The sequence below is a fragment of the Panicum virgatum genome, chromosome 1N (assembly GCF_016808335.1).
Source record: "Panicum virgatum strain AP13 chromosome 1N, P.virgatum_v5, whole genome shotgun sequence".
Lineage (NCBI taxonomy): Eukaryota > Viridiplantae > Streptophyta > Magnoliopsida > Poales > Poaceae > Panicum > Panicum virgatum.
The window spans coordinates 61,749,081-61,762,312 of NC_053145.1; the positions used below are offsets into that span (position 1 = coordinate 61,749,081).

Sequence of the window (13,232 nt, forward strand, 5' to 3'; positions counted from 1 at the left end):
ACGAGCGCCCTGGCATCGACGGCAGGTCCGGCAGGGGCACCTCCGGGGGCGAGGCAGGGAGGGTGGCGCCTCCTGGAGCAAAGCAGAGAGGGACGGGCACCGCTACTGTAGAAAGAAGAGGGGCGCCGTTATCAGGATAAGGCCGTGAGGATAATGGAATTAGGGAAGGGCAATACAATCATTTTGCATCTACAAGTGTACACGTGTCCAGCAATGAAGGGGGTTGGAGGAGATTGAGTTGGAAATCAGAAGTTTAAGGGCTAAATTGGTCGTTTTGATACTTAGGGGCCAATTTGAGCCTTGGGTCATAGTTTGAGGGCCACAATGGCTATTCCGCCAAATATTTTCATGAGTCAACTTTCAATAAATTTAATAATCTAAGTAAATAAGTTATCATTAATATATTATAAAACATGAGTTTTAATTCTAAATAATTTATTTCGGATATCCATTGGATATCCACGGGTTGAAACCAAAACCCGAAACCGAACCCGAAACCGAACCCGAAAACCGTGGGCGAAAAACCAACACCAAACCCGAAACCCGAAAATCCGGAACCCGCGGATACCCACACCGAACCCGATCCGCTGCCATCTCTATTGGTCGGCGGCGGGTAGGGTTGCCTGCGCGCCGACTAACTATTGCCTCGGCTTTCCGCCTTGTGCAAGGACGCGTCGCTTTCACCTAGCGTGGTGAAGAGGGCTTCAAGTTTTAGATTAGATAATAATTTAAGAATTTGACTCTAATTTTATATAATTTTGTGCTAAAAATTAAAAATTAAAATTAAGAGGATTGAGAAAAAATCATTAGAATCATAATCATAGTCCATTACCAATCCTACTTTCATCTTCATGGGCTTCGGCGTCCGTGCTCTCCCAGTCGAGATCCTAATTTTTCTGCGTGTGTTGGGCCTGCTCGTGCACAGATGCACAGGCCGACGGGCGCTGCGTCGGTGCACGGACCTGAGGTTACTTCTAGTCGCACGATGAATAGACATTCGGACGGTTGGCCTGGCACTCGCAACACGTTTGATGAAACAGAGTAACAAATAGCCCGAAGAGTTGGATTTTAATCAATACTTATATTCTAGGTCTACACTTTTGCACACACCAATATACTAGATATATTGTTACTTTAATTACACATGAGGTCATGTGATTTTTTTTGGCATGAAACCTTACTCTTTAAGTTTCATCTTCATGTTATGTAGTTTTTTATTTGTTAGGCCAATCTTGGAGTTTCAAAGGCACAGTTACCTAAATTTTGAACTAGGTAACTGTGTCACAGAAGCTTTCATGAGGATGGAACTTCTCTCACATATAAAGAAACTCTTCCTTATCTCTCATCATAAATACCTTACCAAATCAGCAAAAATAATAATATGTAGTTGAAATTAATGCTTATGAAACTCTCCACGAAACTCCCGTTGAGAGCGACCTTATCCTATGATGTGTTTTACACTTCTAATACGATAAGAGTTGTTTGTATGTACTCCTTTCTTAGTACATTTGCGGGACGATTGGCATATTTTGTATAGATGTTTAAGATATACCTAATTACACTGATTGTTGAGTAAACATATCTTGTTGGTTCATCCAATTATTGTTTTCTTTTTAGTTTCTTGCAATTTATGTGTATTTCGTTAATGATAATCCTAAAAAACTTGATCTGCGGGGGAGATCGCCTCCACAACATTGCACTAAGAAGAAAATCTTCTCATACAGGTCAAGAAAAATTCTGTGGCTCTGCCATGGTTTTCTGATCGTACTCCCACCAGCTGGGCTAAAACCCGCTTGTATCAACGATAATCCCCATTTATTTCCATACTATACATGTCATATGGAACAAATTTATAAGTAAACCACTGCAAGGCACTGATTCTTTTATCTATCACATTTTAGCGCTCTACAACTATGAGAATGCCCTAATGAAGGTAAGAGCAAACTATATTCTCTTAACTTTCTTAACCTAAACTTACACTAAATCATGAAATGGGTGCATCATTACCATATCTATATTTACAATACTCAAGTATTCAACTTTTGATGCTAAATGCGTAAATTCGAAGAGTATCCTATATCATCAATGTTTTTTAGAATACAATAACACTATCTAGCAATTTTATGAGCTTATAGTGAAACAATTTTAGGTGTACGATTTTCATAATTTCAAGGCAGTCAGAGCTTCGCTGCAGTGAATTTTTATTTTTATCTAAAACGCAAGTATGCCTGTACAAGAGTATTTGAAGGAAGTAAGACAGTAGCCACCGGATCACGCTTCAAGATTGGTGCTACCAGCCCACCGAGAACAACCAGATAAACCCCATCATCCCCCTATCCTCGAGCCCAAACTGCGATAGCGAAAACGCGAGCCCTGCGGGAAGAACAATGGCGACAATGTCTCTCGCTGCGGCGTCGCCCCTCACCTCCACTCCCCGCGCCGTCGGTGCACCCGCACCTAGAACGGCCTTCCTCGGCCCCCGCTCAGGTGCCGCCCAGGCGACGCGGTTCCCTGGACTGACTGTGTCGTCGCAACCGGTGGAGCGCCGCGGCGCGGCGGCGGTGGCGATGGCGAAGAGGGAGCAGGAGCTGGAGGAGATCCGTGCTGTGACGACGGAGCAGCTGGAGGAGGAGGTGGTGGATCTCAAGGGAGAGCTCTTCCTGCTCCGCCTCAAGCGCTCCGCGCGCCAGGAGTTCAAAAACAGCGAGTTCGGCCGCATGCGCAAGAGGGTATATTGCTCGCTCAATGCTTTATCGTTCGAGATTTGTTTCTGAAGTTATTGATCTCATTTGGGGAATTATCATCGATGGTGGAAATGGGGTGAAGTTATGTAGAACAGATTGGTAGTTATTTTGTCAAGCGTTGGATGCTTGAAGAGGTCTGCTCGATATGCTCACCTGACAGTCTGTTGCATTGAATTATAATCTATGCTTCAGTGTTAAATATTTTAGAATAAATCAATTCGTGGCGTCATTGCAATCGCAACGAAGCAATGGATTCCTGACTTGATCAATTAATATGATATCAAGCTGCTGCTGCTTCACACCTGCAGTTACTTGCAATTGTGGGTGGAATTTTACTATGATATAAGTTAAAATTTTACTAGTTTTACTTATGATTTATAATGCCACTGTGGCAACTCCAAAGCCTGACTTTTGTATTAGTTGATCTCAAGGATAATCCAAAGCTTAATCTTTATATGCTTATATTACAATCTGCATTGAAAATGAGTAGAACTTTTGTTTCCTAGGACATCTAAATGCAGATAAAAGAATCTTGTAAGCCAGAAAATGGTATGGACAATGTTCACTGTATGCGAGAAATACTTGCATGGCGTAGAAACATGTCTTAATATAGGATGATTGGGTATCATACTTAGCACCTGCTTTAAACCTTCTTCACTGCACTCTAGGCACCTGCACACCTAGAACAAACAATTCATCGCATATTAATCCATACCTCTGTTCGTATAATCTGCCTGATCAATGGAGATAGCATTCCCAAAGCAATTTATCAATTTAATACTGATTTGCAGTTCCTACACTTCATTTCTTTTTTCAACTAGCCATATGTATTTAGAGTTGTATGTTTACTCATGTTTTTATATTTACTTCAGATAGCTCGTATGTTAACTGTGAAAAGAGAGCGGGAAATTGAACAAGGAATCAACAAGAGATTGTCTAGGAAGCTTGATAGGAAATGGAAGCAGAGCATTGTGGTTAGACCACCACCATCTCTAAGGGAGAACAAAGAGGAGTAGAAAGGAGCAAAAGAGGGAAATCTGCAAAAGTCATTTCATGTGAGTGTAGCGGGAAGGTTCCTTTGTAATTTCAACCCTTATCTCATTTTTATGTACTCAGTATTAACATTCTGCTAAGTATTTCTACCGAAACCTGAATTTCAGTTGTTAATCTCTTCTGTAAATTTTGATTATTTGAATTTATGCTTCTACCTGTCACCTGTGTTATTGGTATATTTTCTTATCTGCTTCACATATGAAACTGCATTTTAGAAGTGTATGCCATCAAGTAATTGAGAATGGGAAATCATTTGCACCTAAAAGTACATGCTTTCTTAGTTTCTTGCCATGCTGAATAGAACCTGAGGGCTTTGGTACCTCTATTTTAATGGCTAGAGAAGTAGTTTCCAATATAGTTTCTGATCGTACCAGTTCATTATACTGTTTCTATTGCTGGATTATAAGAATAACCTCCATGTTCAGATCATCCAATTGGTGAAACTGATCATACAAGACCATTAGTTGTAGAGTACTACAGTGTCATCCGTGGAGCTTCAGACACCAGATATTGGGAATGAGCAATGTAGTAACAGTTATCAATTATAATAGTGGTCCATAAATATTCCTTTTATATCAAAAAGTGTCAATAGAACATAAGCAAATAATTGTGTCTATGCTGACCTAACACCGTAAAAAAGTTACTAAAAGTGAAAAAAGCGAGGGAAGAGAACCATGTATGTTTGCTCAAAATTGATACCTGGTAACCTTTTAAGTAGGTAATTTGTTGCATTTCAGTCTGCTTGAAGGCTTGAACGCCCATATTTGCTTAATTTTTGTTCGTTTGTAACAAGTGAGAGAATGTTTCTTACTTGTTTAAGTAGCTGTCAAAGCATATTTGCAAATATTGATCTACCAAACGACGTCCAGATTGCTCACTTTATTTGGAACCATTCTGTCGCTCCTATGAATGGTTATTAGGCTAAATGAGGAATATATTTGAATTTGAAGGTTTATACCAGATAACTTTATACAATAACTTAGTCGGAATGGCAGTAAAATTTTAACCCAATTCATATCTTATTGAACAATTGAAAATGGTGCTCTTTTCTTCTCTTGTGCCGGCCACTTAGATTTCTGTTACTATCTAACCAGTCTTGCTTTGCATCTGGGTACAGGCGTACAGCTGCCCCAAAAGCATGTTTGATAGAGCCGGAGTGCCCGATCTTTCGGTGAGTAGGGATAAATTCGACTTGACGGAAGATGACCCTCACGATCCGACTACGACGAGCGAACCCGAAGCGCCAATGCAATCGCTGAACCAACTTCCTGTGGTTACCGACCTTGTTGATGCAAGATCAGCCTGATCACGAAGATCGTTTCCTGTCCGCAATCGAAGAACGAACAAGAAAAGGATGCGAGCAATCTGATTATCTCTCGAAGGTGGAGTTCTGAATACACGAGGACAGCGCTGTTTTGCGCGTGTTCCTGAGTAGCTAAAGCTAGATGTAAACAAAACTCAAATCTGAATTGAAAGGAAACTTCTCTATAAATAGAGGGAGAGGAGGCGCAGCCCCTAGGGAAGGGCGGCCAGGAGATGGGCGCCGCCCCTGGTGTCCAGGGCAAAGGGGGAGGGCGCAACCCTAGGCGCCCACACAAGGGCCTCTGTTGGGCCAGCTTCTATTCTTCTGGGCCTTCATTCTTCAGTAGCATGACGAAGTTCAATTCTCTTGCACGGGCCCGAGTGATTGGCCCAGAAGGTGGCGCCTGGGGTGGAGGTGCATCTGGAGACGCTAGAGAAGGTGCTGCTGGTGTAGATGTACTCGTGGTGTCCTCATCATCCTCCCCTTCTTGAACTGAAGTCGTCCTCGACGGCAACTCCTCATCCTCGCCCGCATATGGTTTCAAATCTGCAACATTAAAACTAGTGGAAACACCAAACTCCGCAGGCAGGTCAAGAACATAAGCATTATCATTAATCTTGGTTAGCACCTTAAAAGGACCAGCAGCACGAGGCATCAATTTAGAACGACGCAAAGTAGGAAAACGATCCTTTCGCAAATGCAACCAAACCATATCACCTGGTTCAAAAGTAACATGTTTTCTTCCTTTACTACCAGCAACCTGATACTTAGCATTAGTAGCAGCAATGTTTTGTTGTGTTTGTTCATGGAGGTTAAGCATGTGTTCAACATGTGCAACAGCATCTATATGTGGGGCGCCCTCAGCATCAAGTGAAAACAAATCAATAGGCGCCCGAGGAATGTAACCATAAACAATCTGAAAAGGGCACATCTTTGTAGAAGAATGTGTGGCACGATTGTACGCAAATTCAATATGAGGCAAACAATCTTCCCAACGTTTCAAATTTTTGTCTAAAACAGCCCTAAGCATGGTTGACAAAGTTCTATTAACCACCTCAGTTTGTCCATCAGTCTGAGGGTGACAAGTTGTGCTAAACAGCAATTTAGTTCCCAATTTATTCCAAAGTGATCTCCAAAAATGACTGAGAAACTTAGCATCACGATCAGAGACTATTGTATGCGGAATACCATGCAAACGAATAATCTCTCGAAAGAACAATTCAGCGACACTGTTAGCATCATCAGTTTTATGACATGGTATAAAATGAGCCATTTTGGAGAATCTATCAACAACCACGAAAATACTATCCCTCCCCTTCTTAGTTCTAGGCAATCCCAAAACAAAGTCCATAGAAATATCAAGCCAAGGAGAAGTAGGGACAGGCAAAGGCATATACAAACCATGGTTGTTCAGTCGTGACTTAGCTTTCTGACAAGTAGTGCAGCGGGCAACAAGGCGCTCGACATCACGGCGCATCCGGGGCCAAAAGAAGTGGGCGGCCAGCACCTCATGCGTCTTGTAGACGCCAAAGTGTCCCATGAGACCGCCTCCGTGTGCTTCCTGTAACAACAAAAGACGAACCGAGCTTGCTGGAATACACAGCTTGTTAGCGCGAAACAGGAACCCATCCTGCATGTGAAATTTGCCCCATGGTTTGCCATTCATACAATGAGCTAAGACATCTTTAAAATCAGAATCATCGACATATTGATCTTTCACAGTTTGCAAGCCAAAGATTTTAAAATCTAACTGGGATAGCATGGTATATCGACGAGACAAAGCATCAGCAATGACATTTTCCTTCCCATTCTTGTGTTTAATAATGTAAGGGAAAGACTCAATGAATTCTACCCAATTAGCATGACGACGATTCAGATTTGTTTGGGTACGAATATGTTTCAAAGCCTCATGATCAGAATGGATTATAAACTCGCGATGCCAAAGATAGTGCTGCCATGTTTGCAAAGTGCGAACTAAAGCATAAAGCTCCTTATCATAAGTAGAATATCTCAGGTTAGCACCGCTTAATTTCTCACTAAAATAAGCAACCGGTTTTCCTTCTTGTAACAAAACAGCACCTAGCCCAATACCGCTAGCATCACATTCAAGCTCAAACACTTTATTAAAATCAGGCAATTGCAAGAGAGGAGCATGTGTTAACTTATCTTTCAAAGTGTTGAACGCTACCTCCTGCGAGTCGCCCCAAGCAAATGGCGCACCTTTCTTCGTAAGCTCGTGCAAAGGGGCTGCAATGGAACTAAAGTCACGGACGAACCTACGGTAAAAACCGGCAAGTCCAAGAAAGCTCCGAATTTGTGTGACCGTCGTCGGTGTAGGCCATTCCCGAATGGCATCAATCTTGCTGCTGTCCACCTCAATGCCCTGTGGAGTAACAACATAGCCAAGAAACGAGACACGTTGTGTGCAAAAGATGCATTTTTCTATGTTTCCAAACAAGTGAGCAGTACGCAACGCATCAAAAACAGCACGCAAATGTTCTAAATGTTCTTGCATAGACTTGCTGTAAATCAGGATATCATCAAAATAGACAACAACGAACAATCCTATGAAAGACCTTAGAACTTCATTCATTAAGCGCATAAAGGTACTGGGAGCATTAGTCAATCCAAACGGCATAACCAACCATTCATATAACCCAAATTTCGTTTTAAAAGCCGTTTTCCATTCATCACCCAGTTTCATTCTAATCTGGTGGTAACCACTACGCAAATCAATCTTAGTGAAAATAATGGCACCACTAAGCTCATCTAGCATATCATCAAGGCGTGGTATAGGATATCGATAACGAATGGTGATGTTATTAATAGCACGACAGTCTACACACATACGCCATGATCCATCTTTCTTTGGAACAAGTAACACAGGAACTGAGCAAGGGCTAAGAGACTCACGGATGTAACCCTTGTCGAGCAACGCCTGTACCTGGCGCTGGATCTCCTTCGTCTCATCTGGATTTGTACGGTACGGTGCGCGGTTCGGAAGCTGTGCGCCTGGAATGAGATCAATCTGGTGCTCAATACCACGGAGTGGTGGAAGACCCGATGGCAAGTCCTTGGGAAAGACATCAGCGTACTCCTGCAAAAGGTTAGCAACCACAGGGGGAATATCCAAAGACGGTGCATCATCGAGTGAAACGAGCACACTATAGCATACAAGTGCATAGCAGGGCAAATGAGCATCGCAGAGATCATCAAAATCAGCACGTGTAGCAAGTAAAACAGGAGCATTCAACTTGATTTCAGAATTAGAGGGCGATGGTGATGGTTCAAGTTGTTTAGCATTCCTAGCAGCTCGAGCAAGATCATCTTGAACAATTTGTTCAGGTGTCATTGGATGTATAATTATTTTCTGACCCTTAAACATGAAAGAATAATGATTTGAACGACCATGATGCAAGCTATCAGTATCGTATTGCCAAGGTCTACCAAGTAACAAAGAGCATGCTTCCATGGGAATAACATCACAATCGACAAAATCAGAATAAGCACCCATGGAGAAAGGGACACGCACCGACCGTGTTACTCTAAGTTTTCCACCATCATTAAGCCACTGAATGTGATATGGATTCGGATGCTTACGAGTGGGTAATGACAACTTCTCGACCAGCACGGTACTCGCCAAGTTGTTGCAGCTGCCGCTGTCGATGATGATGCGAATCGACCGCTCCTGCACAACGCCCTTTGTATGGAACAGAGTGTGTCGCTGATTTTTCTCAGGCTGGGCGACCTGTGTACTAAGAACACGCTGCACAACAAGATTTTCATACCTATCCGCATCGCCCGGGGTGACATGTACCTCCTCATTAGCTGCATGGTTAGTGGCAAGCATAGCATGTCGAGGTTCTTCGGAATCACTTTCAGAAGAGTACTCACCATTGTCACGGATAAGCAAGGTACGCTTGTTTGGGCAGTCCCGAATCATGTGCCCAAATCCTTTGCAACGATGGCACTGAATATCCCGTGTACGTCCTGTGGAAGGAACAGCGCCTGTGGGAGAGGGTGCTGCAGGTTTGGCCGACCCCTCGCGTGGTGTACTGCTGGTCGTGGATGACGCAGGTAGAGCAGGCGCTGAGCTGGTTGCCGGCCTTCTTCCTGCAAAAGAGTTAGGATATGTCTTCGAACGACGTCCCTGCACTTCACGTTCAGCTTTGCAAGCATATGCAAACAATGTGGTCATATCAGAATATTCTTTATAATCAAGGATGTCCTGAATTTCGCGGTTCAAACCACCGCGAAAACGAGCCATAGCAGCGTCATCTGTCTCAAACAAACCACAACGAATCATACCTTTTTGTAACTCCTGATAATAGTCCTCAACAGACTGTTGACCTTGTCGAAAGCACTGCATTTTTTCAAGCAAATCTCGTGCATAATATGAAGGGACAAATCTGTGTCGCATGGCAACTTTTAATTGAGTCCAAGTGGTGGGAGTGGGATGTTTTTGTTTATATTCACGCCACCAAATTAAAGCAAAATCAGTAAATTCACTAATAGCAGCTTTAACTTGAGAATTAACAGGAATATCATGGCATGAAAATTTCTGGTCGACCTCTAGTTCCCAATCAAGATATGCAGCAGGATCATATTTGCCATTAAAAGACGGAATTTTAAATTTAATCTTAGCAAATGAGTCATTAGGTTGATGACGTACCACACGGCGGGCACGACCGGTGCGAGTACCCTCTTCCTGTTCCGTGTCACCGCCATAATCTTTCTGTAACTCTGTGATCGATGTGGACAATGTGTCGAGCCGTGCCACGATGGTGTCGAGCGTGGTCTTAGCGGCCATCTGAGCGAGGTCGAGCTGATCGAACCTCTCGGTCGATGACGTGATCGTCGAGTCAAGCCGTTCATGCATCGTCTTCATGTCCGCGGCCAGTCCATCAACTCGTGTCCGCATGTCCTGCAGCTTTTCATCCGTCATGCCTTCGTCTCCTGCCATAGTTAGCGCAAACACAAAAACAAAGCCTACGACAAAAAGGGTGTAACGGTTCACAAGGCGCTCACAGTAGTGCTGTTATCAAATTCTTATCCGTTCTTACCAAGCACACAGGGGTGATCTGCAACCAATAGGTAGAACCGGCGAAAGATTGGAGGAGCGATTGCCTGGAGAAACAAATCCGCTCGTCGTAGAACTTTGTGGGGTTCTGGGTAGGCTGCACTCAATGCAAGGGTTAGCACAATCAAACAATAATGCAAGGTTGAATTATAGTGCCAAACACGTAATCAAAGCTGCTGGAAACAAGGTGTAAAAATTGAGCAAGGGTATGGGGAAAAGGAAAAACACAAAAGTGAAGAACAAGGAGGGGCGCACACCTAGGCGTCCTGCGTGATGTGCCCAAATGAGGTAACCTCCGTTCTGTTTCCCTGTTTTTTTTTTTTGTTTCTGTTTTTTTTTTTTTCGTTTCTGTTTTTTTTTTTTTTTTTTTTTTCCGGAGAAACTCACAAACTGATTATATGAGCAAAGGAATAGAAATGAGCAAGTTACCACACACACTTTTCAGGAAAAGTAGGGGTATTCCGGTAACAAGAAGATACTCTCTCTCTCTCTCTCTCAAGATCCGGATGTCCCTTTGTATGGTAGGACTGCCTGGGCAACCAAGACTGTCTCAATTGAAGTCGATCAGGATTAGGCAAACCTTTTAAACTTGCTAAAAGGAATACACAACCGGTGGATAGGGAGGTGTGATCCGAAACAGAAAAAGGAAAGGGGTGGAGGCGTCGGCGCGTGAGAGGCGCGACCAGAAATCACGCACGCGGTTGTGTTTCTTTCTTTCCTTTTTTTTTTTGACTTGCCAAACACACAAGGCAGGGGAGGGCGATCAGGGGCAGAGAGATGGTGGCGGCGCTAGGGTTAGACGAAAAGAAAACAAGGATAGAACACAAAGTAACCAGCAACAATTGAACGCGTAAGCACACAAATTCAACAATGCAAATTATTGAAAGAAAGTGCAAGGCTCAAAAGGGTGCTGGGACAAGGATCTAACCTGATAATAATAATTTTTTTTTTTGGTTTTGTGGACTGTAGGAAAGGGAAAAACACTAGATAAACTCACCGATCAACCTGGAAACCTGATACCACTTGATAGAGCCGGAGTGCCCGATCTTTCGGTGAGTAGGGATAAATTCGACTTGACGGAAGATGACCCTCACGATCCGACTACGACGAGCGAACCCGAAGCGCCAATGCAATCGCTGAACCAACTTCCTGTTGGTTACCGACCTTGTTGATGCACGATGATGAGGACACCACGAGTACATCTACACCAGCAGCACCTTCTCTAGCGTCTCCAGATGCACCTCCACCCCAGGCGCCACCTTCTGGGCCAATCACTCGGGCCCGTGCAAGAGAATTGAACTTCGTCATGCTACTGAAGAATGAAGGCCCAGAAGAATAGAAGCTGGCCCAACAGAGGCCCTTGTGTGGGCGCCTAGGGTTGCGCCCTCCCCCTTTGCCCTGGACACCAGGGGCGGCGCCCATCTCCTGGCCGCCCTTCCCTAGGGGCTGCGCCTCCTCTCCCTCTATTTATAGAGAAGTTTCCTTTCAATTCAGATTTGAGTTTTGTTTACATCTAGCTTTAGCTACTCAGGAACACGCGCAAAACAGCGCTGTCCTCGTGTATTCAGAACTCCACCTTCGAGAGATAATCAGATTGCTCGCATCCTTTTCTTGTTCGTTCTTCGATTGCGGACAGGAAACGATCTTCGTGATCAGGCTGATCTTGCATCAACAAGGTCGGTAACCACAGGAAGTTGGTTCAGCGATTGCATTGGCGCTTCGGGTTCGCTCGTCGTAGTCGGATCGTGAGGGTCATCTTCCGTCAAGTCGAATTTATCCCTACTCACCGAAAGATCGGGCACTCCGGCTCTATCAAGTGGTATCAATGTTAGACTTATAGGCCTGTCCTCTATCTATAGTATATACTCTAGAATGAGCTGATAGAGCTGCCAGGCTGGAGAACTGGATCTATCATCAGTTTTTTATTAGTCCCATGATCTTTAGCGAAAAGCTGTAACTCTGCTCCTTTTCAAGGTCTTTATTAGCTTAAGATGGTAGAGGCGCTGGGTTCACTGGCAGCCCACGTTATTTTGGCAGTCCTGGTTCCTGTCTTTCCTGGGTGTCTAGTGTTGTAGCTGGAGTTTCTTGAGAAAAGTTCTTTGACATCACATTGCAGTAGCCATGTGCTAGCATTAAATTCCTCGGGTAGATGAGAAATGGAGGAGTCTGATTAGTTTGTCCTTGTATGATGCTCTATTACATAATTTGATTAATCATGGAATTAGTTTGTTCTGTACGAACCAGCTGTAATTGACAAAATACGTATATAAAACCCTTGTTGTCAATGACTTCTATCTCGTATGCTACAAAGATTTCCTTAGATAATACCAAAATTTTAGGCATATTTATACGAACTAGAATTAGCAATGTGCCAGTAATAAATAGGACAGGTTTAGAGGTGGGTGAATGTCAGAACAATATAACAAAACAACTCCATTATCTTCTGACTGATGCAAAACAAAATCTTTGTTTACTGCTCCCCAGAGAGCTCTGCAAAATCAGCAGTTCAGTATGTAGTGCAGTTGCAAATTACTAAGCTGTGCAAATCTCTCTGGTTGATATTAGTTTTATTTCACCCATCTTATATATTTATTTACTTTGGTTTCAGATGGACAACTAGCAAATAACGAATTCTCTTTCCTTTTATTGAATGGAAAAATCGAATTCCTAACTGGTTAAATAGGAAAATATTTTTATGGCACAGGACTAGATAAGATTACTACCACAAACTCCTTTCACATTCCATGATCATGTTTGTAGAGTTTATTCATGATTATTTTGTATGGTTGTATCTAAACTTTGTTAACACCTGTAGATAATTTGCATCATGAAAGAAGGTAACTGTTTACATAAATTTTCTCTTCAAATCATTATCCTGTGGGGAAAAATGACAGGCACCCCTAGGAGCACATTGCACCCTATATCCTCACTGCCAACTATACACGTGGATTCATGCTGGGCTATTTGAAATATTGAATATTGTAGGAATGCTAACAACTGAGCAATTTGAAATATTAAGCATGGTACGGAGTGACCTGGATGAGTTTGTCTT

The 13,232-nt window shown here is 43.1% G+C and overlaps 1 protein-coding gene across 1 annotated transcript; it reads left to right on the plus strand.

Annotated features, from left to right (window-relative positions):
• Nucleotides 1–2,278: 2,278 nt before the first annotated feature.
• LOC120657291 (50S ribosomal protein L29, chloroplastic-like) lies at nucleotides 2,279–3,962 on the plus strand. Its single transcript, XM_039935581.1, has 2 exons — nucleotides 2,279–2,729; nucleotides 3,617–3,962. Exons 1-2 carry the CDS (start codon nucleotides 2,388–2,390, stop codon nucleotides 3,758–3,760), a joined length of 486 nt encoding a protein of 161 aa, XP_039791515.1. The 5' UTR covers nucleotides 2,279–2,387; the 3' UTR covers nucleotides 3,761–3,962.
• The last annotated feature ends 9,270 nt before the right edge of the window (nucleotides 3,963–13,232 follow it).